General features: G+C 42.6%; 1 protein-coding gene across 1 annotated transcript in view; it reads left to right on the forward strand.

Annotated features, from left to right (window-relative positions):
• The window catches only part of stard8 (StAR-related lipid transfer (START) domain containing 8), a 40,399-nt gene that overhangs the window by 24,547 nt on the left and 2,314 nt on the right, over window positions 1-13,538 (forward strand). The window contains exons 5-14 of the mRNA XM_046305676.1: window positions 640-703; window positions 984-2,296; window positions 2,516-2,689; window positions 3,625-3,784; window positions 4,018-4,216; window positions 4,630-4,850; window positions 11,012-11,018; window positions 11,284-11,384; window positions 11,742-11,963; window positions 12,713-12,930. Coding sequence (XP_046161632.1) covers window positions 640-703; window positions 984-2,296; window positions 2,516-2,689; window positions 3,625-3,784; window positions 4,018-4,216; window positions 4,630-4,850; window positions 11,012-11,018; window positions 11,284-11,384; window positions 11,742-11,963; window positions 12,713-12,930 — 2,679 coding nt within the window. The remainder of the gene's footprint in view (window positions 1-639; window positions 704-983; window positions 2,297-2,515; window positions 2,690-3,624; window positions 3,785-4,017; window positions 4,217-4,629; window positions 4,851-11,011; window positions 11,019-11,283; window positions 11,385-11,741; window positions 11,964-12,712; window positions 12,931-13,538) is intronic.

Genomic DNA, 13,538 nt, shown 5'->3' on the forward strand with positions numbered 1-13,538 from the left:
CGTCAGACCAGGACCTCCACATCTAGCTTCTTCACCTGCGGGATCGTCTTAGACCAGCCACCCGGACACCAGCCACCCGGCTGATGAAACTGTGGAATTGCGCAACCAAAGAATATCTGCACAAACTGTCAGAAACCATCTCAGGGAAGCTCATCTGCATGATTGTCGTTCTCACCAGGGTCTTGACCTGTCTGCAGTTCGGCGTCGTAACTAACTTCAGTGGGAAAATGCTCACCTTCGATGCATATCTAGCAACTTCACACAGCCATTGAAGGGGAATGGGACAACATTCCACAGGCCACAATCAACAGCCTGATCAACTCTATGGAAAGGAGATGTCACGCTGCATGAAGAAAACAATGGTCACTGACTGGTTCTCTGATCCACGCCCCTACCTTTTTTTAAGGTATCCGTGGCCAACAGATGCATATCTGTATTCCCAGTTATGAAATCCATAGATTAGGGCCTCATTTATTTATTTACATTGACTGATTTCCTTATGTGAACTGTAACTCAGTCAAATCTTTGAAATTGTTGCACGTTGCGTTCATATTTTTGTTCAGTGTAATTTGAATTGGCAAATCAAATATTTGGATATTTCCTGTGTTTTTTCATTTGATCTCTTTCATTTCCATGTAGGAGGCTGTCAACCTTGAACAAGTGTGCCTCCATGAGACTGGAGGTCCATTTTCAGTGCAAACAGGTGAGTAGACCTGCACATAAGATCTGTCTGTCTCAAAGTTTGTTGTGTATAGGCCAGCCACTAGATCCACTGCTATAGCTTGTTACATGTCTCTCTGACTTTCACAGTATATCTGAGTTTGCTTGACAGCCTTGTATATTACAATTGTTTTATTTTCCATTGTACATGCACAAATAAGTATATATTTGCTTTGCACTTAGACATAGCCCTTGTCAATGCAAATGATCCTTCCATAACCATGTTATAAAATGGTCTCTAATTTGTCTATCATCTGATGCAGAGTGAAGACTCTGAGGAGGATGACCTGTGTGCCATCAGTGACCGCTGGGCATTCCAGCGAGAGAGTAAGACATGGTCCCGACTGCGTACACTCTCCCCACACGTCTCCACCACCCTGCACCCTTTGAGGGCCTCTGCCAGTAGTGAGAGCATCCTGAGTGACTTCAGCAACCTGGAGGTCACCTCCACCCACAGCAGTAGCAGCCTGAGTGTGAAGAGTGACAGAGGTACCACTTCCAGCAACCCCTCCAGTCAAGTCACCAGCACGGCAGAGCCCTACACCCTTACCTCCCACCATGACTCCCATGGTTCCCACTCTCCCAATGGATCCGCCTGTGAGGACCAGCCTGTGTCTCCAAAAGACCTGCTTACTGTTCCTGTCAGCAGAGAGAAGACCAAGAGGTGTTCCAATACCTTCCTGAAGAGAATGGAGTCGTTCAAGAAAAAGGATAAAGAGAGGGAAGTGACAGATGGCCAAGCTGTGACCTCTCCACTGCAGTTCCCTCTAACCCCTGGCAGTTTGCATTGCACTTCCAATGAAAGTCTACCTGGTTTAAAAAACAACACTACAGAAAAGAGCAGTGTAAATTACAGCAGAAAAGCTCATACTATCTGTCGTACAGGCCGTAGGTCCCCAGTTGTGGACAGAGCTAATGCGAAGAGCAGTTGGCTCTATCTAGAGGACTATGACATGGCAGGGTGGAAGGGGGCTAAACAGGTTATTCAGAAGAGTGGCTATAAAAATGGACTGGATTGTCTGGTTCATCTGCCAATGGACCACAAGCCAGGCACGTTCCCCAAGTCCCTATCCATCGAGAGCCTGTGCACTACTTCCACCTCTCATGAGCTGCGTGAATGGCAGATGGAGGACGTAAACCTCTCCCTGGGCAGCAGTCACGAGTCCCAGGAATTCAACATGTTTCCTATAAGAAGAAACTCGTGTTCCTCAGTGGGGAGCATCTATGACAATGTAAATGAGGCTAGTGGCAGTTCCGACGAGTTGAGAGAGAAGGTCTTTGAGCACCTGGATGATATCCTTCAACATGTCCATGGCCTTCAGCAGAATATAGACCAGTGGTCCAAGAAGGTGTGTCAGGAGCTCAGTGACAAGCATGAGGAAGAGGAGGACACTGACGAGACCAGAGAAACAACATTCTCCTCCAGCCTCCATTTTGAGGAGCAGTCTATGTCAGATGTAGGCACGATGGCCAGTGACTACGACAGCACAGGAAACTCTTTGAATGAGGTGGAGGATGTTGAGACAAGAGAACGAAGGGACTCAGGAGTGGGTGCTTCCTTAACCAGGCCAAGCAGGTAAACATACATTGTTATATATAAAGATGATAACATGTTCAGGTTCATCAATATTTCACCGAATGTCAAATAGCTCTTGACATTTAGACAGTATAATAGTAAAAACACATAAATTAATTGATTTAATCACCTTTAAGATATACCACAAATGGACACTCATAGCATTGCTATAGATCAAAACATTGACCTTTATTCCCAATACATTTCCCCTCTATCTAGGAAGCTACGGTGGCATAGTTTCCAGAACTCCCACAGGCCGAGCCTGACTTCAGCCTCCCAGGAAATTAACCGCCAGTCAGCTGCTCAGCTCAACCTTCTGCAAAAGTTCTCTCTGCTCCGGCTCACTGCTATAATGGAGAAATACTGCGAACCCAACAAACATGGCTGGAGCTGGTGAGTGGAGGGCCCTTGGGTGTGGAGAGTGGAGATTGAAATATAGATAAAAGGCAGAGACGTAGGGAAGTGCACTCCATTATACTGTCCTTTTCATATGCATTTAGTCAGGGCAGTGAGTATTGTATTGTGGTAAGGATATTGCTTTTTAAAAGGCATTGTAAACATTCTTCCATATGGCAAGGCCTTTGATCTGCATTTATGCAGCTAATGTATAGTAGTATAAAAGGAAAACATGTTTTCCATAAAGAAAGCTGTTAAGAAGTTAGATTTGTAAAATTTCGCAACATTCTTATTCAGCCTCGTATTTCTCATGCGGATGACTCTTGCTTCTCAAGAATGAATCACATCATACACAAAGAAACCATTATCTAGAATTGCAGTGGCCATTTTAGCACACGATCAGTTAGCAGGTTTTATTCTCCATCCTAAAAGGTTCAAACTTTCATTTCTCTTGAATAATCAGCCATGTGCTGTCACCCAATTAGGCTTCATCAGACACAATTGAAACCGTTTTGTTCCAATATAGACTGATTAGGATTTGGCAATAGACCAAACAGTTTTCATCCAGAAAAGACATCAGGTGTCCAAGGAGAATATCTAATGTTATCTGTGGTGCTGTTTGGATAGTTTCTGCCTTTTTTCCACTCAGTGGAATGACTACCAATTCACCCACAACTCATCCAAACAGATTTCATCCAAACAGTTCAAACAGTTTTCATCCAAAAAAGACATCAGATGTCCAAGGAAAATATATAATGTTACCTGTGCTGCTGTTTGCATGGTTTCTACCCTTTCCCCACTCTGTTTAGACTACCAAATAACCCACAACACACCCAATTTGACAAGATTACATGTATTTCAGGTAACAAACTTTATGGTGATATCTAAATGAAAAGATTGAATCTAGTCCTCCTTTTCCTCTGTATTGGCAGGTCTATTCCTAAGTTTATGAAGAGGAGTAAGGTCCCTGACTACAGGGACAAACAGGTTTTTGGTGTTCCACCAATAATCAATGTCCAAAGGAGTGGGCAACCCCTACCCCAGAGCATCCAGCAGGCCATGCGCTACCTCCGCAGCCAATGTCTGGAAAAGGTAGTCACTCTCATCCCCTCAACGTGAACGTGTTCCCTCATGCTACAGTGTGTGTATAACCTTATGATTTTAGTATGTGTTCCACTCCAGATATGTTATGTTACTGTATTTCTATTGTAGTGAGATTTCATGTACTTGGTGATACATTATATATGATAATGCATTGAAGTTTATGAATAATGCTAATACACCAATGACAGTATCAACTGTTTTTCACTCCTATTCCTGTCAAGGTTGGCATTTTCCGTAAGTCTGGGGTGAAGTCTCGGATCCAGACTCTGCGGCAGCTGAATGAAAATTCCCCAGACCACGTGAGGTACCAGGGCCAATCAGCCTACGATGTGGCCGACCTGCTGAAACAGTACTTCAGAGACCTGCCTGAGCCTGTCCTCACCACCAAGCTCACTGAAACCTTCCTGCAGATCTACCAATGTGAGTCAGTGGCTCTAAGTGTTCCCCTCTCATCCACTCTGGGAAGCTCTGAACCCGTGTCTGGTTTAAATTGCCCTTCAGCATACACTTATCAGATTGAAATCATTGACTAGATAAAGTCTCCTTTGAGAAGTCAATCAACTAATTGATAGGCACAGTAATCATACTGTACTCTATGATGTCCTCCAGCTTGGATTTTACAGCTAAAGTTAGGGTTTATCAAGGTTTTACAAACATGGCATTAAGTTACTGTCTGTATTTGATGTCTGGTTATGATATACATGGAATGTCTATACTGCTATAATTACCGGGTGCATTCAAATGTCATCAGTTTCGTCCTCAGTATCATGCTAAGATCTTAAAACCAACATAGCAATTCACATTCAGATGTATCTGTCATGTGTGTTTCCCAGGTGTCCCGAAGGACATGCGTCTTCAGGCAGCCCAGGCTGCAGTCATCCTTCTGCCTGACGAGAACCGGGAGGTACTGCAGACCCTGCTCTACTTCCTCAGTGACATCGCCTCTGCCGAGGAGAACCAGATGACAGCTGGGAACCTGGCTGTGTGCCTGGCCCCCTCCATCCTACACCTCAACATCTCCAAGAAAGAGGGCACCTCCCCCAGGTATGTACTGGTATTCGTGTTTCTGTGTATGTTTTCATCATGGCATGTTTTGATTTGTTTTGGCATGTGTTGCCTGGCACTTAGGGGCAGATTCAGACTTAGGACAGTTACACTTTTCCTAGACATGCCTTTCCTATGCACTTCTCAGTAGTTGGTATTCAGACTTACCTATTGCAGACGCAAAATGCGCTCTACAGGTGTGGCTACCTTGCTCACACTAAATAACTGTAAATCAACTCTCTGAAAACCCTCCCACTTGCTGGCCAACAGTTTTTCTCGTGGAGTTTTCATTCAATAGGGTTTTCAGTAAATTGATCTTAAGCCATCCCTTTAATCGTTTTTTCAGTAAATTGATCTTAAGCCTTTAAATATGGTGCAGCTTTAATAAGAATTCTGTAGACAAACTCACTAGAATACATAGAGAGAACAAATTCTGAACATATGGATCGATGAAAGAAAGTGGTCTAAATACAGTATTAAATCAAATTTCACATCAAATCAAATGTATTTATATAGCCCTTCTTAGATCAGCTGATATCTCAAAGTGCTGTACAGAAACCCAGCCTAAAACCCCAAACAGCAAGCAATGCAGGTGTAGAAGCACGGTGGTTAGGAAAAACTCCCGAGAAAGGCCAAAACCTAGGAATAAACCTCGAGAGGAACCAGGCTATGGGGGGTGGCCAGTCCTCTTCTGGCCATGCCGGGTGGAGATTATGACAGAACATGGCCAAGATGTTCAAATGTTCATAAATGACCAGCATGGTCAAATAATAATAATCACAGTAGTTGTCTCTAGAGAGTTGAAAACAGCAGGTTTGGGACAGGTAGCACGTTCCGGTGAACAGGTCAGAGTTCCATAGCTGCAAGCAGAACAGTTGAAACTGGAGCAGCAGCACGGCCAGGTGGACTGGGGACAGCAAGGAGTCATCATGCCAGGTAGTACTGAGGCATGGTCCTAGGGCTCAGGTCCTCCGAGAGAGAGCGAGAGAGAGAATTAGAGAAAGCATACTTAAATTCACACAGGACATTGGATAAGACAGGAGAAATACTCCAGATATAACAGACTGACCTTAGCCCCCCGACACAAACTACTGCAGCATAAATACTTGGGGCTGAGACAGGAGGGGTCAGGAGACACTGTACCAGTCAAAGGTTTGGACACACCTACTCATTCAAGGGTTTTTCTTTATTTTTACTATTTTCTACATTGTAGAATAATAGTGAAGACATCAAAACTATGAAATAACACATATGGCTACTTTGCAGAATGAATACACCACAATCACACGCGAACAGTTCACTTTCATAGCAGCCACATAAAAACAGCATGAACATTTTGCTCATGTCTATATAATTTCTTCTCGCAACTATCTACACGCTCTCCTCCTCTCACCTCTTCCCTTCGCTTGTAGACTTCAGTGCACAACACATCAGCTGTCTGTGACCAGGCAAATAAAACTTCCCATGACAGCTAAATGCTACACACAGCCTACATCGTTGTCAAGTCATAGTCAACTAGAACTGACGTGTTAGTAAACCCACTACAATCATGCAGTACAGTGTAATGTCAAAAAAATGGTTTAGCAGTTACACAGGTGGCAAGAAATTAATTAAACCAAAAGCTTGCATTGACTTGGAAGAGTTCCAGTGTTGGATAGCCATAGCCAGCTGGCTAATATAGCATCCCTCTCTGTTTGAGCCTGGTGTACACTAAACTTGCTAGCTGCATTGGCTAGCTAATTGAACGTTTTAAAAAAATACAACCAAATACAGCTAGCTCTCTCTCTCTCTTGCTTCTCCTAAATTTTGGAAGAAATGAATTTGTACAAAACTGTTCAACTCTTGTCTTTCTCTCTCTTTGACTCAACTACTCACCACATGTCATGCACTGCAGTGGTCGCTAGCTGTAGCTTTCAGTACTAGATGAATTCAGATATGAATTATCTGATCCTTTGATTGGGTGGACAACATGTCAGTTTATGCTGCAAGAGGTCTGATAGGTTGGAGGACATCCTCCGGAAGTTGTCATAATTACTGTGTATATCACGTTTCAGGTAAGACCCAAATGCAGACTGTGTTGAAGTAACAGTGTTTATTACAGTAACAGGGGCAGGCAAACGACAGGTCAAGGCAGGCAGGGGTCGATAATCCAGAGAATGGGCAAAGGCACAGGATGGCAGGCAGGCAGGCTCAGGTTAGGCAGAGGTCGGTAATCCAGAGAATGCACAGAGAAGGCAGGCTCAGGGGCAGGCAGCGTGGTCAGGCAGGCGGGCTCAGAGTCAGGACAGGCAAAGGTCAAAACCAGGAGAGAGAGAAAAAGAGAGACTGGGGAAAAGCATGCAAATACAGTATGTCTTGACAATTAACTCAGTGTAAAGCACCAAGTTCCTGACATCTATCACCACTTTCACTGTAAATTCAAATCCCTCAGAGAGTGATAATTATTCCTTCAAAATTTTGATTTTCAATTGCAGTCATTACCTCGAAATTAAGATTAAGAATGATAATAATCATACAGTATCAAAATACATATATTGCATAGATGTGTATTCCTAAATGTAGGCCTATATATTTTTATATGCATTTTTGTAATGATCTACTTTGTTATTTGACTTCAGGACCAACAGTGGAGGGACATTTCCTTAAATCTTTTTACCCTAAATGGGTTTTGAACTCAACAACTGTCTTATGGTAGTTGGGTGAAAAAAATGCTAACTCTTGACAAGACTACCATCGTCTTTGATTTCGTTTTACGATGCATGTAGCTACAGTGGGGAGAACAAGTATTTGAAACACTGCCGATTTTGCAGGTTTTCCTACTTACAAAGCATGTAGAGGTTTGTAATTGTTTATCATAGGTACACTTCAACTGTGAGAGAGTCTGTTTGATTGAGTGTGTGGACAGGTGTCATTTATACAGGTAACGAGTTCAAACAGGTGTAGTTAATACAGGTAATGAGTGGAGAACAGGAGGGCTTCTTAAAGAAAAACTAACAGGTCTGTGAGAGCCGGAATTCTTACTGGTTGGTAGGTGATCAAATACTTACGTCATGCAATAAAATGCAAATTAATTACTTAAAAATCATACAATGTGATTTTCTGGATTTTTGTTTTAGATTCCGTCTCTCGCAGTTGAAGTGTACCTATGATAAAAATTACAGACATCTACATGCTTTGTAAGTAGGAAAACCTGCAAAATCGGCAGTGTATCAAATACTTGTTCTCCCCACTGTACGTATAATCCTTGTAGATGTTATTTTTTTGTAAAAGCACATAGATGTGTACGAAACGGTAAGCAAAAACATGGAATTCTGTCATATATCCAGAAATGTGTCTTACGGACTTTTGAATTTTGTGTAACATCATTAGCATTGTCAAGGAAGCATCATGCAAAATTAGGGCTGCCAAACAGTTAACATAATTAATCGAGTTAATGATGATATTATGGTTTGTTTCCATATGACTGGTTTCACATTCATCTCTGGGGATCATCTAAAACAATTGCTATGTGTATTTAGAATCCCCTTCTCCAAACGGATTACTCATTTACCTAGCTCTTATCAATAGCTCATCAATTTGAATGTTTTTCATGCAATTTTCTCGATAAACAACACAAAAGTCACTGTAACATACATCTATTAATGCTCCCAATGTTTAAGTAGGCCTACTTCCTCTGATCAATGTTCTTGAAGTTAAACACTTGCGTGCAAACACACACACACACACACACACACACACACACACACACACACACACACACACACACACACACACACACACACACACACACACACACACACACACACACACACACACACACACACACACACACACACACACACACACACACACACACACACACACACACAGACAGTACGTCCAACCGGCCTCACAACTGCAGACCACATGTAACCACACCAGCCCAGGACCTCCACATCCAGCTTTTTCACCTGCGGGATTGTCTTAGAACAGCCACCTCGAAAACTGAGGAGTATTTCTGCCTGTAATAAAGCCCTTTTGTGGGGAAAAACTCAATCTGATTGGCTGGGCAGGGGTGCAGCAATGCCCAGCCAATCAGATTGAGTTTTTCCCCATTGCTGCGCCCCTGGCCAGTCAAGTGAAATCCATAGATTAGAGCTTAATGAATTTATTAGAATTGACTTATTTCCTTATATATACTGTAACTCAGTAAAATTGTTTAAATTGTTGCATGTCACGTTTATATTCTTGTTCAGAATGTTATGAATTCCATAGAAGATATTAACAACAGACCAGCCAGGTCTGAGTTCATGTAAAATATAATAGCTACAGCTTTTAGATCTAGCCTTGGCTACTTATCCATGTTCTTCAACTTGAACTAGTCACAAGCTGCTACTTCTACAATTGGGATAATTTGGTAAATTTTTTGATCTGAGAACTAAAAGTTTTTCTTCAAAATTGTTCTTCAAAATTTGCACTCATCGGGAACCAAAATAGACTAACAGCACTACCTGAAAAGGTATCTATCACTGCCTAAAGGTTTCCACTAGTCACCTAACGGTTTCCACTAGACAAAATTGGCTATATCAAGAGAGAAAATGGGGGAAAAAACGTGCTTTTTGGTCTTAATTTAAGGTTAGGCATAAGGTCAACAGTGTGGTTAAGGTTATATGTAAAAATCTGTTTAGAAGATAATTGGTTTTTAAAATGGGGCTTCTGACTTTGTGGCTGCGGTAACTACTGACGACCCCTCTAACGCCGAGAAAGCCCAGATTCAAACTCACCAGCTCTGCAACCGTTATAATGCCAAAATACGTTCTTTGATCACAAAATATATGTAGTTTCGGTGCGCAACTATCTTAATTTAGTCCCATGACGGACGGTATGTACTTCCAAAATACTGTATGAGCTGAATAGTCATTTCGTTCGGTTGCTTGTAAAAATAAATGTACACCTTTTTTGCAAGTACATACCGGCCGCAACGGGAGTAAATTAAGGTAGTTGCTCACCGAAACTACATATTTGGTGATCAACGAAAGTATTTGACATTATAAAGCTTGCAGAGCAGGTGAAGAGATTGAATCTGAGATTGTGGCGCGTTAGAGAAGGCGTTTTGTGCATTCGAGAAGTCTACTAGATACGTTTAGCGCTACCGAGCCTGTCATGTGCTGTGTTTAAAAGGGTCCGTGCGGAAACACGTGCGCTTAAAAGGGTCAGTGCAACCCGCAATTCGGGGGACACCCCCCCCCAAGGGCAACAAGAACCCCCCCCCCCCCCCAAGGGCAACATCTTCATGCTTGTGTGACACTTTTGATATTCTGTATTTCCCCCGATTGTGTGATTAAAATGTGGGTAAAAAATTGAAATAAAACTATTATCAGAATTGTTTCAGGGACAAATGACACTGTCTACCGCTGTACTAGCTAGCTACCACTGTTGCCCCCAGCTCCTGTGTACCGGAGTCCTTTTTGCTAGTTAGATAGCTAGAACAGTGTCGCCCCCGCCTGCTTTGTAACGGAGACCTCCTACTAGCTTGCTAACCCATAGTGTCTTTCGCTCCTGCCTGGCGAACATCTGCCCTCGCCGTCTTTACCAGAACTGCAGGAATACAGTGCCAGAAAGGCGAAAGCGATGAACACTGCCTACTGGTTTACTAGCTAGAGAGCTACCTCTTCTTTTGTGGGGTTTATCGGCAGTTGGCATCCAACGTTATAGTCCAATCCACCACCTACCGTACTGGAGAGGGGGGGTGCACCGGAGTCTTAGCTTAAAAATTGAAAGGTGTAAAGAGGGGTTCCTGCAGATGCAGAAATGCCCACATGCAGGAACGCCCTGGTTTGCGGGCCGCAGTTACACCCTTCTCATCAATGGCATCCCAAAAAATCCGCCATTAAAAATGTTGCGTGTTATTAACGCGTTAACTTTGACAGCCCTATTCAAAATATATCGGCACACTCCAGCACATTCCACTTATCAAGACCATTGGTAGCAAACTATTCCAAGCAGTTGGATGGTTTAACATTCTCCCCCCTGGTGGCCAAATTGACCTTTAACAAATGCAATCTATGATGGCTCTACCGTTTAAAGTATATGATAGGTTAATTAATTATTTAGTTACCAGATTTAATTTTTCCTATGAGAAAAGCTAGCAGCTATCCATTTAAGTCCAATGGCTTAAACCAATGGTTTTAGCAAAAGCGTTGGACCAGTGGTTTTCCTCTGGGCTAAATAAATGTAGGAACTGCTGCATATTAACATCCTCATGGATGTATCATGTCAAAATAAAGCCCAAACAAAACTACAGAGGACTGACAGTGTTAGACCATTTAATTTCCTATTGACTATTTCCTCATCGAAATGCTGCATACGAACAACATTGTACTGCTGTTGAACTCAAAGCTGAGAGAACGATTGTGATGTGTGTTGACTATGTTCCACCCTTGTGGAAGATTAATCCACCGAAGGGGGGCAGGGGGGGAAACCGGACCACAAGGACCTGAGTGAGAACATGGCTGCCACTCAAGGACTCAGCCACATGATTGTGGAGTGCAAGAAATTATTCCAGGTATTATACATAATATATGCACAGTCCTTGACCTATTTTCTGAATAGAATGATCCCTCAGAACAATGAATCTGTAACGAAACACCACCCACATGCATTGACTATTTATTGTCCAAACAATGTGAGCCATTTGAAGAGTGGTTTATTTTTTAGAAAGCATTTATTTAAGAATAAATGAAATAGACATGGTTTCACAGTTTACAGTGTATAGAGTAAATGCCATGTCGGATATGAACTTGATGTACATTCACAGAGGAATTCAGTAGGCTGCTCTATATGCACTGTACATGACAACTGATATGTATGTATTTTTATTAATAAAAAAAGAACCCAGTTGACCTCTAATTTGGTGCGACAGATCCCTCATGAGATGATGCTGCAGTCGCGGAACTCCTATGTCGCAGCAGATGCCCAGCCACTCCCTCTCCACGGCTTGGGCCTGAACATGAAGGGCGAGCCTGTGGATTACAGAGCCTACCTGGAGGATAATATCCAGGCTCTACTGAGGGAGTCCACAGAGAAGAGCAAAGGATGGCACAGTGCCCTGGGCCCAGAAAACACAGAGCTGACATACAAGAAGGTACTGCTCAGTGACACTGCTGCATACTGATACTATGCTGTCTGTTATCAAACAAAACCAGAATGTACTGCTCAATAACATACTAGTGCAGAGGTCGGCAACAGACAGTAAGCCAAAACCGGCCTGCAAGTAATTTGTTTGGCCTCCAAAATTTGTAGCTATGAGTTTAGTTTTTGGACAACATTTATTTTTCTTTAGGAAGTCTGATCCCAAATATTTCCACAAAAAAAGAGACATATGTGATCATGTTTCAATGTAATCAAGGTATGACATTATTGTTATTTTCAAATACAATCTCTCTTTGGGCTTAGTTGTTGTCAATTTTCAGTGTACAAATGTTATAATTTACCCCCCAGACCATTTGCTCCGACAACAATCAGTCCGCGGCTGGATCTAGTTGCCTGTCCCTGCACTAGTGCATACTAATGTTAGTGTTGTCTGCAGGTCATTCAATCACAGGTCCATGTTTGTCAATGTTGTTATATTGAAGATACATTTTACTTTGATTTTGCCCTCCATTGTCACAACAGTATGGCCTTCAATCATTGTATGATTGGAAAAGGTTCAATTCCCTTTTTCCCTTAAGCCTTCATGGATAATTAAATTTATCATTTGGCATAGCTTCTTTGGCTGTTAGAATGAAGTAAATTCTGTCCATTTGAAGAGTGATGGCATGTTAAAGCTTGTTAAAGCTACAGTATACTTTTCAGTCCTGAGCCACAATCTCACAATCCATTTGTTCTATTCAGGTAGGGGATGGCCATCCCATCCGTCTTTGGAAAGTGACCACCGAGATCGAGGCCCCGCCCCAGACAGTGTTGCACAGAGTTCTGCGTGAGCGCCACCTGTGGGATGATGACCTGCTCCACAGCCGTGTAATCGAGGCTCTTGAGAACAACACAGAGGTGTATCACTATGTGACAGACAGCATGGCACCTCATCCCCGCAGGGACTTCGTAGTGCTTAGGTACACATGGATGACAAGATTAGCTCATCAATAATTGTCTGTCTTGCCTGAGGCTCTATCCAAGGCTTCATTTGGAGACATGGGTGGAAAGGCAGAGTGGCCAGAAGCCGATCATACATATGTCTGCCCTTTTCGCAGGGGTAGTCAAGTTGTCAGTTCAGTAAGGTGTGGTGTTAAAGGCCCAGTGCAGTCAAAAATGGTTGGAATAATACTGTGAAATTGTGAAAATTAGTGTAAGATCTGTGAAAAGACTGCCTCACACTTCTGCCAGTTTTGTTGGGATGGAGTTTTGGTCTTCCATGGGGATATCACTATGTTGTAAAATAGTTAATACACCAAAAGGAAAGAGAGTTCCAAACCTCTCTGCCAATAACAGCAAATGTTTTGTTTTGCCTTTCCCACTCAGACCACTCCTAGAGAGTTCATGGCATTTTCACCATAAACAACACAAAAGTCACTGTAACATACAGCTATTAATGCTGCCAATGTTTAAGGAGGCCTACTTCCTCTGATCAATGTTCTTGAAGTTAAACACTTGTGTGCACACGCGCACACACATTCTCAAGTACTGTTAAAGCTTCAGGCATTCTAAATGAGTGTTCTCCTAA

The sequence above is a fragment of the Oncorhynchus gorbuscha genome, linkage group LG16, assembly GCF_021184085.1.
Source record: "Oncorhynchus gorbuscha isolate QuinsamMale2020 ecotype Even-year linkage group LG16, OgorEven_v1.0, whole genome shotgun sequence".
Taxonomy (NCBI): domain Eukaryota; kingdom Metazoa; phylum Chordata; class Actinopteri; order Salmoniformes; family Salmonidae; genus Oncorhynchus; species Oncorhynchus gorbuscha.